The sequence below is a fragment of the Dermochelys coriacea genome, chromosome 6, assembly GCF_009764565.3.
Source record: "Dermochelys coriacea isolate rDerCor1 chromosome 6, rDerCor1.pri.v4, whole genome shotgun sequence".
In the NCBI taxonomy this organism is placed as follows: Eukaryota; Metazoa; Chordata; order Testudines; family Dermochelyidae; genus Dermochelys; species Dermochelys coriacea.
In genome coordinates, this window is record NC_050073.1 from 78,580,288 (window position 1) to 78,595,221 (window position 14,934).

The window sequence follows — 14,934 nt, forward strand, 5'->3', positions numbered from 1 at the left end:
ATTTGACATCTCCACATGACAATCAAAGAATAAGAAAAAGTCAGAATAGAATTAAAATGTGAAATTGTGCAATACAGAAAAAAAGAGGAACAAAGCTCTTGAAGCTTTTGAAAGAGCACACATCTAAACTGCATATATGAGACAAAACTAATTCATATTAGCTTACCAGAGTCTATCTGTGATGAGAGCATCACCAGTGATTGGGATGTTTCTAAATCATAAATGACTGTGCTGCCAGTGCTAAAAGATGTGACCATATGAGCAGGATCACAACCGATAAAGTCAACTGATGTAGGTATTCCATGCTCTAAGGAGGGGGAAAAAAAAAAAAAAAAAAAAAAGATTAGATAGGGAAATAAACCCTTCAGTTACCTTAAAGGCTTAAGAAGGTTTAAATGATCTTTCCTATTTTTCTTCTACAGTAATTACCAAAGAAACTTTTAGAGGTTTTTACAAAATGCTGCAAAAAGAAATAAAGCTACTTTAATTATCAGCAATAAAGACATTTTTAAAAGTAATATTGCCAAAACCAGCTAAGATTTGTGCAGAACTCATTCTACTTAAAGAGCTAGCATCTGAAGAGGAAGGATGGCAGGCTGTAGAAGGGAGTGAAGGCTTCACTTAAGAGGTTCATCACAGCTGCATTTCCTTGGAGTTCCAGGAGTTTTCCTTTAGTACTAGAAATACTGCAAATTGATATTTGGTTTGGGCAAACTGAGGAAACAAACTTATCCCCTTCCTATCACACAAATTTTTAAACAAAAATGCTTTAAAAAAAAACCCACCAAAAACGCAAACATCATACTCACCCTTTTCTCCATTGTAAGTGCAAATGCAGGGCAATTTTTCTGGTGGATTCCATAATCTAATAGTGCCATCTGCTGAGCAAGATAGTAAATGATTCTTTATACCACTATAAGCAAGACCCCAGACTGCATCTGTATGAGCAATTAATGTGCCAGCTAGAACGTTTGGCTCTGGAAAGGAAAAAAAAATTCAAAAGTTAAAGCTTTTTACTGAAGATGAGAAATACTAAACAACTCTGTTTTTACCTAGGTACAAAATAATTCCTATAGTAAACTCAAAAACCAGTTGGTATTTTCCAGTGACAGTGATTAATAGAATATAGATGATATAACCATGTAGCATCCTGTAGAAATCCGTAAGAGAAAATCTAACCAGTAACCAAAAAAAACCACCCACCCCAAAATAAAAGGGAGATTACAGAATTCTGAACTAAACTGCAATGAAAAACTAAAATTGGTCCAAAGCAGACACTTGTAATTTCATACATTGTCTCTGTTAATTTAGTTGTCAGTCAGCAGATGAGGTTGGAAACCTAATTTCAATCTCAGTCCTGTTCTATAAAATAAAATGGGCTAGTACAATGAATATTTTAGACAAATCAATGTAAATGTTTTCACGCATGTCCTTTATTGAAAGCATATTAATAATAATCATTTTCATAACATCTGTAATAATGATACGATTCACCTGGAACTCTGATGTACAAAAAGAATTACTATTTTAATAATAGTTCCATAGTTACAGAGCCAACCAAATGAAAAGTTAGGTAGCAGTAACTCATTGATCTGGATAGCAGGCACTTTCATCTTTAATCAATAGTATCATTAAAATTAATTTCCATGGCTGAAGGCACCTCAGCTGTTCACAATGACAAATGAGTAAAATGGAATTAAATGAATATAAGTTAGGACATTTTTCTTTTTTAAGATGACTGAAGAGGCTGGCCAGACACAGCCTGATGCTCTTCTCTGCTCCTGTGATGCTTCAAAGGGATGGCTAGTTATAGGGAGCAGAGAAGCTGAAATGGGCCTTGTTTGTAGCTGGGAGAGAGGGAGAAGAGAAGATCGGAGCTCTAGCAGCTGGTTTTCCCAAGCTCTCCCTTTTCACAAACCTGACAGCTCTAGGATTCCTGTGCCAGTCTCTTCATCAAAAAAAGACATGAAAGAACTCTTGGAGGCTTCCTTTCTGCTTTGGGGTGAGTGGCACCAAGAAAACATGTCCTTCCTTCCTCTTCCCCTCTCTCTCCAATATATTTTTATACTTCCTTCATATCAGGCTTTGGGCATGTCTGGCCCTGCGACGTTATTTATTTATTTATGAGGGAGCAGAAAAGGACAGGGAGGGAAGGAACAAAGTGAGGGGCAGGGATACAGTAATCTTTTAATGAAAAACATAATTCAGAAAGAAGCTAGAAAGATCTAACAAAACCTGCCTCTCCAGTTGGCACCCTTCTGACAAGCCTTTGGAAAAATTCACTCAGGGTTCCCAAAACAATGCTTCCATCCTAAATATAGGGCTGCTCACAGATGGACCCAGTTTTTTTCTGAGCTCCACACCAGTTAGGCTTGAGGAGTTTCATTAAGAGAGTGCCAGATCTTGCAGTCAGATGTTCAATAGATTATACCAATGATTCATGTATACACAGTATCAATAATGGAATGTCAGCATGAGCCTGTAGAGGTGATTCTGGATGATCAGATACCAATAAATCTGATGGTACCATGAATGAGGGAGCTGGAGAAATTAGTATTGATCTTGTAGCTGCATAACCTGGAGAAGGGATATTCACCTGCCCTGGGTGTAGGGCTGCTTGGGCCCCCCACCCAGGGAAGGTGAAAGGTCTGGCGCAGCTCCCCACAGCTGCCAGCACATCTCTCCCCAACCCAGTTCCAGCCAGAGAGGGAGGGCAGCTTGGACCCGCAGCCTTTCCACTGTAAGAGCTGGGCGGGCAGATGTGGCAGATATGCCACCTTCCCTGGGCAGGGGGCCAGAGCAGCCCCCGGGCAGCTCCACAGGTCTCCCCCAGCCCAGGCCAACAGAGCACAGTTGGGGAGCTGCGGTGGACCCTCCACCAGCCTGCGCTGCAGGGGGGAGAGGTTTGAGAGCAGTCCTGGCCATATCCCTGCCCCCAAGGCTCCCCACCTGGCTGAGGGCAGGTGGAGGGTCCGCACAGCTGCACGTGCGTCTCCCTGACCAGGGTCCAGCAGGGCGGATGCCTCGGAGCCTCAGCTCAGCCCCTAGTGTAGAGCCCTGCAAATCTGCGGATATCTGCATCCGCAGATAATTTTTGCAGATCGGATGCAGATACACATTTGTGTATCTGTGCAGGGCTCTAGTGATTTTCCCTTCTTTTCCTTTTAAGAATTCAGAAAATTAAAGTTATGTCCCTTTTCAGTTGAAAATCTTAGAACTGCAGCAGGATGACTACTCAGAGGGGGAACACTGGAAACAGACTGATCCGACAGACCAGGCTCTGTGTCAGGTGTCTGTGGTTTGAGCATTGGCCTTCTAAACCCAGGGTTGTGAGTTCAATCCTTGAGGGGACCATTTAGGGATCTGGGGCAAAAATTGGGGATTGGTCCTGCTTTGAGCAGGGGGTTGGACTAGATGACTTCCTGAAGTCCCTTCCAACCCTGATATTCTATTCTATATGATATTTAAAATATCCTATCACAAAGTCACTCAAGATAATTTTAAATGCTTGTTCATCAAAATGGTTTGTATTTTAATTTCCAACTTAATTTAATGCACCTTCTAGATTTTACACAAATCCTGTGTAAGATGACAAAAAGCACATCTGTAGCTTTTACCAACACCACCACCACCACAAAAGAAACAAAACCAAAACAAATTAAAGGCACATTTCCTGCTGTCTGGAAGGAAGGAAGAAAGAAAGAAAGGTAAATAGATCTTTAAGTACACTTGATAATTTTAATGACGGGTTTGGGAGAACTTAGTAAATAGTTTAAAAAGTTCTGTGCTTCGATACCACTTTCCATCCAAGGATCTGAAATCACTACACAAAAAGTGAGCAAGAATTACCCTGATTTTACAGGTGGAAAACAGACACATATTAAGCACTTGTCCAACTCAGAAAGCCTATCAATAGCTTTAGAACAAAAATAAGCTAAAATATGTACCGTACTCTGCTTTATCTGGGGACTAAAAATGATCAGAGAATGAGATAATATCTTTGTCATACTTATACATTTGACGTACAATATGCACACATCCCACCTTCAGAGTACACAACACAAATGATACATCTATATTGTAATCACTGAGTACGAGTGCAGCTCAAGTAGACATACCTGAGCTAGCTTTAATCTACTTACCTTGGATACCAGAACAGTGAAGCTACAGCAGTGCGTGCTTCAGCACAGGCTAGGCAAGCCTCAGAACCTCTTGTCCAGCTAGCCCACACTGAAGTGTGACCTATTACTACAGCTTCACTGATCCAGTACCTAAGATACCTGAGCCAGTTGTAATCTAGCTCTGTTTACTTGACCTGTTTACAGACATACCCAAAAGCACATTAATAAAGATTTGTTTGTAGTAATTCAGATAACCTGTGCCTTTTTTTTTTTAAATAAAAGCTCTTAATGAGCTTTCAGAACCACTTTAGAATCAAACAATAATAGTATTAGAAGTCTCTTCCACGTCTACATGCTGACAATCTTTCATTCTCAGAAGACACTTACCATATGTATCATAAGGATCCACATTAGGGCTAGGCATGTTCCACCACTGGATGGTTGCATCAATGCCACCACTAAAACACTGTTCTCCGTTAGAACTAATTGCCAATGACAATACAGGTCCACTGATGAAAAAAACAAAAAAACAACAAAAGTGGTTGAAGCTGGTGAAGAGAGCTAATAACTGATGACATCAAGAAAGCTGCAATGTTAATGTCTATTTTGTTTCAGTCTTCATTAAAAAGGTTAAGGGAGACCAGATACTCGGTTAACAACAACAAGGGGGAAGGAATGAAAGCCAAAAGAGGGAAACAGGTTAAAGAATATTTAGATGTATACAAGTCAACAGGGCCAGATGAAATTCATCCTATGGTACTTAAGGAACTAGGCTAAAGCAATCTTGGAACTGTTAGCAATTATCTTCAAGAACCTGTGGAGGCTGAGTGAGGTCCCAGAGGACTGCAGAAGGGCAAGCATAATACCAATCTTTTTAAAAAAAAAGGAACAAAGAGAGCCCAGGGAATTACTGACCAGTCAGCCTAACTTCAATACCAAATAAAATATTGGAACAAATTAAACAATTAATTTGCAAGCTCCCAAAGAATAACAGGTTTATAATAAATAGCCAGGATGGATGTGTCAAGAATAAACCATGCCAAACCAAACTAATTTCCTTCTTTGACAGGGTTACTGCCCTGGCAGATGGGGGAACAGTAGATGTGACAGATCTTAATTTAAGTGAAAAGAAAAGGAGTACTTGTGGCACCTTTGAGACTAACAAATTTATTTGAGCATAAGCTTTCGTGAGCTACAGCTCACGAAAGCTTATGCTCAAATAAATTTGTTAGTCTCAAAGGTGCCACAAGTACTCCTTTTCTTTTTGCGAATACAGACTAACACGGCTGCTACTCTAATTTAAGTGAGACATTTGACACTGTTCGAAATGACATTCTAATAAGCAAACTAAGGAAATGTTGTCTAGATGAAATTACTATAAGGTAGGTGGCACAACTGATTGAAATGCACAACTACAAAACAGGGAATAACTGGATACTTGGCAGTACTTCTGAAAATAATCTGGAGGTTATAGAGAATCACAAACTGAATACAAGTAAACAATGTGATGCAGTTGCAAAAAACTGCTAATATTATTTTGGGGTGCATTAACAGGTGGGTCATTAATGAGACACAGGAGATAACTGTTCCCGTCTACTCGGCAGTGGTGAGCCCTCGGCTGGCATACTGTGTCCAGTTTTGGGAACTACACTAAGAAAGATGTGGACAAATTGGAAAGAGTCGAAAGGAGAGTAACAGAAATGATAAAAGGTTAGAAAACCTGACCTATGAGAAAAGGTTAAAAAACCGGGACATGTTTAAGTTGTGAGAAAAGAAGACTGAGGAGGGACTTGATAACAGTCTTCAAATATATTAAAGACTGTTATAAAGATGGTTCATAGATTCATAGATACTAAGGTCAGAAGGGACCATTCTGATCATCTAGTCCGACCTCCTGCACAGCGCAGGCCACAGAATCTCACCCAACCACTCCTATGAAAAACCTCGCCTATGTCGGAGCTATTGAAGTCCTTAAATCATGGTTCAAAGACTTCAAGGAGCAGAGAAGTCTCCCTCAAGTCAACCATGCCCCATGCTACAGAGGAAGGCTGGACTTCTGCCCTGGAAGAAAATTCCTTCCTGACCTCAAATATGGCAATCAGCTAAACCCTGAGCATATGGGCGAGATTCACCAGCCAGATACTACAGAAAATTCTTTCCTGGGTAACTCAAATCCCATCCATCTAATATCCCATCTCAGGGGATTTGGCCTATTTACCCTGAATATTTAAAGATCAATTACTTACCAAAATCACATTATCCCATCATACCATCTCCTCCATAAACTTATTGAGTAGAATCTTAAAACCAGATAGATCTTTTGCCCCCACTGCTTCCCTTGGAAGGCTATTTCAAAACTTCACTCCTCCGATGGTTAAAACCTTCGTCTGATTTCAAGTCTAAACTTCCTGGTGGGCAGTTTATACCCATTTGTTCTTGTGTCCACATTGGTGCTGAGATTAAATAATTCCTCTCCCTCTCCTATATTTATCCCTCTGATATATTTATAGAGAGCAATCATATCTCCCCTCAACCTTCTTTTAGTTAGGCTAAACAAGCCAAGCTCCTTAAGTCTCCTTTCATAAGACAAGTTTTCCATTCCTCAGATCATCCTAGTAGCCCTTCTCTGTACCTGCTCCAGTTTGAATTCATCCTTTTTAAACATGGGAGACCAGAACTGCACACAGTATTCTAGGTGAGGTCTCACCAGTGCCTTATATAACGGTACTAAAACCTCCTTATCCCTACTGGAAATGCCTCTCCTGATGCATCCCAAAACCGCATTAGCTTTTTTCACAGCCATATCACATTGGCAGTTCATAGTCATCCTATGATCAACCAATACTCCAAGGTCCTTCTCCTCTTCTGTTACTTCTAATTGATGCGTCCCCAACTTATAACTAAAATTCTTGTTATTAATCCCTAAATGCATAACCTTACACTTCTCACTATTAAATTTCATCCTATTACTATTACTCCAGTTTACAAGGTCATCCAGATCCTCCTGTATAATATCCCGATCCTTCTCCGAATTGGCAATACCTCCCAGCTTTGTATCATCTGCAAACTTTATTAGCACACTCCCACTTTTTGTGCCAAGGTCAGTAATAAAAAGATTAAATAAGATTGGTCCCAAAACCGATCCCTGAGGAACTCCACTGGTAACCTCCCTCCAACCTGACAGTTCGCCTTTCAGTAGGACCCATTGCAGTCTCCCCTTTAACCAATTCCTTATCCACCTTTTGATGTTCATATTGATCCCCATCTTCTCCAATTTAACTAATAATTCCCCATGAGCCACGGTATCAAATGCCTTACTGAAATCTAGGTAAATTAGATCCACTGCATTTCCTTTATCTAAAAAAATCTGTTACTTTTTCAGAAAAGGAGATTAGGTTGGTTTGGCACGATCTACCTTTTGTAAAACCATGTTGTATTTTGTCCCATTTACCATTGACTTCAATGTCCTTAACTAATTTGTCCTTCAAAATTTTTTCCAGGACCTTGCATACTACAGATGTCAAACTAACTGGCCTGTAGTTACCCGGATCACTTTTTTTTCCTTTCTTAAAAATAGGAACTATACTAGCAATTCTCCAATCATTCGGTACTACTCCTGAGTTTACAGATACATTAAAAATTCTTGCTAATGGGCTTGCAATTTCAGGTGCCAATTCCTTTAATATTCTTGGATGAAGATTATCTGGGCCCCCCGATTTAGTCCCATTAAGCGGTTTCAGTTTTGTTTCTACCTCAGATATGGCAATATCTACCTCCATATCCTCATTCCCATTTATCATGCTACCATTATCCCCAAGATCCTCTTTAGCCTTATTAAAGACTGAGGCAAAGTATTTGTTTAGATATTGGGCCATGCCTAGATTATCTTTAACCTCCACTCCATCCTCAGTGTTAAGCGGCCCCACTTCTTCTTTCTTTGTTTTCTTCTTATGTATATGGCTATAGAACTTTTTACTTTTGGTTTTAATTCCCTTTGCAAGGTCCAACTCTACTCGACTTTTAGCCTGTCTCACTTTATCCCTACATGTTCTGACCTCAATTAGGTAGCTTTCCTTGCTGATCCCTCCCATCTTCCACTCCCTGTATGCTTTCTGCTTCTTCTTAATCACCTCTCTGAGATGTTTGCTCATCTTGGTCTACAACTCCTTCCTATGAATTTTTTCCCCTTTCTTGGGATACAGGCTTCCGATAGCTTCTGCAGTTTTGATTTAAAGTAATCCCAGGCCTCCTCTACCTTTAGATCCATAAATTCTTCAGTCCAATCCACTTCCCTAACTAATTTCCTTAATTTTTGAAAGTCAGCCCTTTTGAAATCAAAAACCCTAGTTGCAGATTTATTTTTGTTAATCCTTCCATTTAGTTTGAACTGAATTAGCTCATGATCACTTGAGCCAAGATTGTCCCCTACAACCATTTCTTCTATGAGGTCCTCGCTACTCACCAAAATTAAATCTAAAATGGCATCCCCTCTAGTCGGTTCAGCAACTACTTGATGAAGGAATCCATCAGCTGTCGCATCTAGGAAAATCTGAGCCCTATTATTACTAGCACTGGTCCTCCAGTCTGTATCTGGGAAGTTAAAGTCTCCCATGATCACGCAGTTTCCATTAGTATTTATTTTATTAAAGACATTAAAAAGGGCTCTATCCATATCCAAATTAGATCCCGGAGGTCTATAGCACACCCCAAGCACTATCGTAGGAGAGGCTTTACTAGTTTTCTTCCCCAATGTAATTTTTGCCCAGACGGACGCTGTCTTATCCATTGCATCGCTTCTTATTCTTTACATTCTACCTCATCATTGATATACAATGCTACTCCACCATCTTTACCTTTGTTTCTGTCTTTCCTAAACAGCACATACCCTTCAATACCTGTAGTCCAGTCATGACTACTATTCCACCATGTTTCTGTTATCCCTATAATATCTGGTTTCACTTCCTGCACCAGTAGCTCTAGTTCCTCCATTTTGTTACCTAGGCTCCTCGCATTCGTGTATAAACATCTCAATTTTTGCTGTTTGGCCTCGCTCACATTTTGTACCCTATTAGGCACAGTCATTCTACAGCCAGTATAACCTATTAGACTAGTATCCACACCGCCCTCACTCCTTATATACATTCTCCTACCCACAGCTATATCCTTTCTTACTTCGTCTTCTTCCCTCTCAATGTTAAAATCTGGCGTGGAGATTTCCTGGACATCTCCCATCCATCTCCCCCTAATTCCTAGTTTAAAGCTCTCTTTATCAGTTGTGCCAGCCTCGATCCTAGAAGTCTATTTCCTTCCCTACTCAGATGAAGTCCATCCCGAGAGAACTGTCCTCTGTCTGTGAATGCTTCCCAGTGGCCATACATCCCAAAGCCCTCCTTATAGCACCACTGCCTAAGCCATCTGTTGACAGTCAATCTTGTCACACCTTTGTTGCCCTTTGGTGATAAATTGTGTTCCATATCCATTGAAGGCAACTAGTAATGGATGTAATCTGCAGCAAGGGAGATTTAGGTTAGCTATTAGGAAAAACTTTCAAGTTATAAGGGTAGTTAAGTTCTGGAATAGGCTTCCAAGGGAGCTTGTGGAATCCCCATCTATGGAGGTTTTCAAGTATAGGTTGGACAAACACCTGTAACGATGCTCTAGGTTTACTTGGTGCTGCCTCAGTTCAAGGGGCTGAACTTGATGACTTCCAAAGGAGCCTTCCAGCCCTACATTTCTGTGATTCTCCGATCCTATATGGGAAAGTGTTGGCTGCCACCACCACACAGACCAGGGACACTGGGGTAGGAAGCTTCACTTCACTGCTTGGCAGAGTCCCCACCTGTCTCACCATTATGCTGGGAGGAAGAATCAACTTTATCTATTACAATCCTTCCAGGGCCAGGAAAGGGGGGGGGGCAGGGCCCTGCCTGCACACTGTGGCAAGAAATGAAGGCAGGAGCAGGGAGCTGGACCAACCCCATAAGACAGGAGCCACCACTGTGGGATGAGTGCAAGGTGAACTTGCTCTATAACACACCTCCTCCCCCTGGGGACAGAATGTGACCCTCCTACATGGGACCCCCAGTTTCAAAAAGTGCACCCATGATTTTACACATCTAAACCCATGATTTCTACTACATTTATCATGACTTTTCTGTGACTTTTGAGTCAAAAAATGCTATGACAAGTCTGAAGCCCTCTACAGAGTCTCTAGATTATTTCAGACACAGAAATGCTGCAGGACCCAAACACAAATGTAGTTTCAGTTTTAATTTTCGATTATCTTGTCCATCAGTTTAGGCCAGTGATCCCCAACCTTTCTGTGGGAATAGCACATTCCTATTCCCAGAAGACTGTGGCGGGCGACAGACACCCCGCCACTGAAATGCCACCGAGAAGTGGCAGCGGCAAGAAGTGTCACCGGCGAAATGCCGCCAAGAAACAGCAACGCTTCTCGGCAGCATTTTGGCAGGCGGTTCTTTGGTGGCAGCATTTCGGCAGCGCGGTGTCCTGCAGGCACACATAACTGCCCCGGTGGGAGCCATTGCTCTCGTGGGCACTGTGTTGGGGACCCCTGGTTTAGGCAATAACATTTATAATAGTGCAATAGGTTTATTGCATTTACTGTTCTGAGAAAGAAAAAAGTTCGCATCCATTATACCCACTTTTGAAGAGTAACTGACTGTCATAAAATAATAAAAATAAAATCCACAACCTATCTAGGAATCCCCCCAATTTTTTCTTCTTCTTCAAAAAGCCAAAACAAAAAACACAGAAGAGGGCATATACTGGAAACAATGACAACTATCCATAACAGTATGTCATCTACCTTTCTGTACAGATATTCAGGGGTTTTCAAACTTCACTGCACTGTGAGCTCCTTCTTGCAACAAAAATTACTACATGACCCCAGGAGGGGGGACTGAAGCCTGAGCCTCACTATCCAGTCCTGTCACTCACGGCTGAAGCCCTGGGGCTTCGGCTTTGGACCCCAGCAAGTCTAACGCCAGCCTGGCAACCCCATTAAAATGAGATTGTGACCTGCTCTAGAGTCCCGACCTACAGTTTGAGAACTGCTGAGATATATTATAGAGATTTGCAAGATCTCATCTGCTGAGTTCCTCAGAATGTTACTCCTGGGGCAATTCTGTGCGGGGGCAGAATTCATGTCATCTGCAGATTTCTCTGTTTCCCCACAGAAAAATGACTTGTTTGGGGAAGCAAAGGGAAGCTGAAAGTGCAATAACTTGCTTCTCCCTGGCAGCCTGAACAGTTGGCAGAGATGTCAATCATCACTGGAAGGCATGCGGGGGCTGAGCAGGCATAGAAGTGAGCAAACAAGAGACTCTGTTCCTCTGGCTTGCTATCGCGGCACACATGTCATGGAGGGTCAGGGCTTCAGGGTGTTTGGAAATAGACATGTCCCCTCAGGGAGAGCATAATGGAGCAGCGGGCCTGCTTAGTAGTTCTCTTTGTTGTTAGTGTACAGTTCCCATTCTTAGTGAATTCCCCCAGGAGCATAAAACAGGTGTAAAAGTTAAGGGTCCTTTATGCTGCCAGAGTTGTGTAAAGGAGCCTTATTATAAAGGAAAGAATGGCTTTATAAATGCTTATGATGCTTCAGTGATTAGAACTGGGATAAATTTTTGAACTGAAAAATTTTCCTATCGAAATGTGCTCCATGAACTGTTTACTACTGACCTTTCTGGAGATGATCAGTAGCCAATATAAATCGTGATTCTGATCCCCAACCCTCACTTACTCTTCAGTTGCCTGTGATGCAACACTGAGCATATGGCTGCATATATTTGTTGACTAATAACTAGAAATAAAGGGTCAAACCTAGCTACATTACTTTAGACAAAGGGGCTTTGGGGATTTTCTCCAATGCTCCCCAATTCCATTCTCCATCCACTGTATTGTAATTTAAATAAATTACCAAAATAATTGACGCTGGCATGAATATAATATGCAAAATACTGTGTGCAGAATTTTTTATTTTTTGACACAGAATTCCCCCAAGATTAAAATGTGCTTAAGCAATTATGACCCCTGCAATTCTCACAAGAACAATAGTACCTGTCAGACCTAACACAGGGCCAGGTCCTGGGGCTGCAGGCTTGCCTCCTTTGTGGGTTGGCATGGGATTAGGAGAGATTTATTTTACCACCCAAATTATTCTGTCAGAGGGAAGGAAAATCCATAAATATTTCTGGATGGGAAAGAAGGATATGCCACTGTGAGAAGCAGAAAAGTTTTCCACACCTTCCTCTCAGAACGTTACTTTGGACCTTGTAGTTGCTGGATGTAGGACCGGTTATTCTTGACTGCATGGACAGGATACAATCAACTGCCATACCCAAGAAAAAGGAATTTCACACCTCAGTGCATCAACACCATGCTAAGTTATTTTGTTCTGCCTTCCTCTAGTTTATTCTGTTGAGTCAGAAGCCAGGGTTAGTTGACTGAGTCCCAGTTAGCAGTGCAACAGTTCAGTGATCTGACAGTCATTTACCATCAGCATGGTTTTTATAAATGCTGGATCAGCTGCTTTAAGGAGCAGCTGACAGGTTGCACTAGCCTTATTTTGTTCAAGTGAGTTTATTGTCACAACTTGATGAACAAGAATCCCTTTTGGGGTAAACCAGTTTGCACTAGCCTCTCTTCCCAAAACTTGGATTGTGATATGCTGGGAAGTGGGAACAGGTCTCATGATGCACCTCAGATGAGACACCCATCCAAACACAAACATAGGTAAACTCAAGACCCATGGGAAAGTAGGTCTGGTTTGGCACTGCAGATCTTCTGGTTGAAGTCTTGATCAGGCTTTGATCTTAATCCATCTTGATTAATTCAACTCTCCGCCAACTGGAGTTCTTGGAATTTGCTTCACTCCCAACCTCTATCTTATTCAAAACTCTTGTGAAAACATTTGCCTTAACTAATACCTATGTCCAAACTAACCCAACCGAGATCCCTTTCATAAGCTCTTTGTTGCCTTTGGCACTGAATTTGTATCGGTCATTCTCACTTTCAAGGCCCTACGCAATTTAGATCCTTCCGATATCTATGCTTGGTCTCGTTTTGTTCTTCAACCAATCCACTCTCTGTACTTAACCCATGCCTGCCTTCGATATCCTTTTTCATGCAACTCCCTATATGTGAAGCTTCCTTCCTAAATCCATCTACTAAACCTCCACCCTCACCTCCTATGGTTCTTCTCAAAATCCACTTAAAGCAGACTTTACATATGTATAAAAAAACCTGGCAGTCTTCATTACAGCACAATTTCAGTGTCTTCTTCCACATCCTCTGTCCCTTCCCCTTAAGCCTTCTACATTTGTTACGCCCTGTTGTCGTCGTCATTCTTTTATCCTGACAGTGCGCTCCTCCAGACAGAGACAGTTTTTACTCACTTTATAAACAATTATGCACATCTTTGGCACCACGCATAAATAATGTTAATAAAACTGTGATCTTTAAGCCTAAACATTTTACTGAATCCATGGCAATGGCTGCTTCCGAAGTATTAACTGGCAAACACTCACATGTGGGCCCTAAACGTGTAGATAGGTTCTACATCTAAAGAGGCACTCCTGGAAAAAAAACAAAAAACAGAAAGGTGATTATATTAAACTATTAGTTAAATCATTACTATTAAATTGACTGTCATAAAAAAAGATTTGAGAGAGACAACAACATATACAACAAAACTTAAAAAAGAAAACCACCATATACTTGCTTTTTGGCAGGAACTGTTTTCTGTAAGTTCCAAAGTTTTAAAGTATGGTCCTCAGAGGCTGTAACCAGCACAGGCTCTACAGGATGAAAAGCTAATGTTCGCACTCCATCAAAATGGCTGCGTAGCGTATACTTAGGATTCCACGTCTTCCGAAAGGCATCTTTATTGGCTGGCAGCTAAAAACAAACAAACAAAAATTCTATGTAGTAACTTGACTAATCTTGTCTATAAAATTATATACTATATGTTATTGTTTGAAGACTGAAGTGTTTAGGACATGAATTTAAATAAGTACTATTTTGCCAGAGATACAAAAAATTCAAGCATCCATTGCTAGCTCTGAAGCACCAAACAAAATTTTGAGAGCTATATCAATAATACTGAGACAAAACCAAGGAGTCTGCAAAAATGGCACAGGAATTTAGTGAAGAAAGCCTATTTGCCAAATAGTTTCTAATTTCTGGCATGTTTTTAAAAGTTTACTAACAAGTGAGAAACAAAATATAAAATGCCACTGGACTAGTTTTCCAGTGAACCAGTATCCATCACAATTCATGTTTATAGGCCACAGAACTAAAGAGACAACCAATATTTGTGTACAAACCAACCAATGTAAAGATATTGGGATTTCATATAGTATCTGGAGGGAAATTATTTAATATCTCCTTTTTAGCTTTTATGATCCATCCTTCCAGAAAGGTATTCAGGATACCAAATCTCAGTACCATCTAAACCTGCAAGAGCAAGTATTTCTTCTGTTGCAAGTGTAGCTTTTTCCTCAGCTCTACATAGAAAAAGAACTCTATATAACCAATACAGGATCAATATTATTCCCAATCTTTCTAGGGCCACACAGACTAGAATACAACAATTATTACTGTTTAATATTGAGTTTAGTACTTTATGCATCAGTTTTGTATCTTGTAAAAAGCCATACCAGTTAAGAGACAAGAATACTTGTTGACTATGACAACAGTAGCAAGCAGTAAAAGCATCTTTTCTAAAAATCTTGAAAGGGACTCAATTAGATATTTTGAATTCCAACACAGTATTTTTGATGTCCTATGGGAA

General features: G+C 40.7%; 1 protein-coding gene across 7 annotated transcripts in view; it reads right to left on the reverse strand.

The window, feature by feature from the left end:
- STRN3 (striatin 3) overlaps positions 1-14,934 on the reverse strand; it is a 98,797-nt gene that overhangs the window by 6,197 nt on the left and 77,666 nt on the right. For 6 of the 7 annotated variants that reach the window (XM_038404566.2, XM_038404565.2, XM_038404563.2 and 3 more), the window contains 5 exons: positions 13,864-14,039; positions 13,670-13,717; positions 4,509-4,630; positions 810-977; positions 167-307 (listed from right to left, as the gene is read on the reverse strand). In XM_038404566.2, coding sequence (XP_038260494.1) covers positions 167-307; positions 810-977; positions 4,509-4,630; positions 13,670-13,717; positions 13,864-14,039 — 655 coding nt within the window. Of the gene's footprint in view, positions 1-166; positions 308-341; positions 678-809; positions 978-4,508; positions 4,631-13,669; positions 13,718-13,863; positions 14,040-14,934 lie in introns of those variants that run through there. The other variant, XM_043516533.1, reaches the window with a different exon arrangement.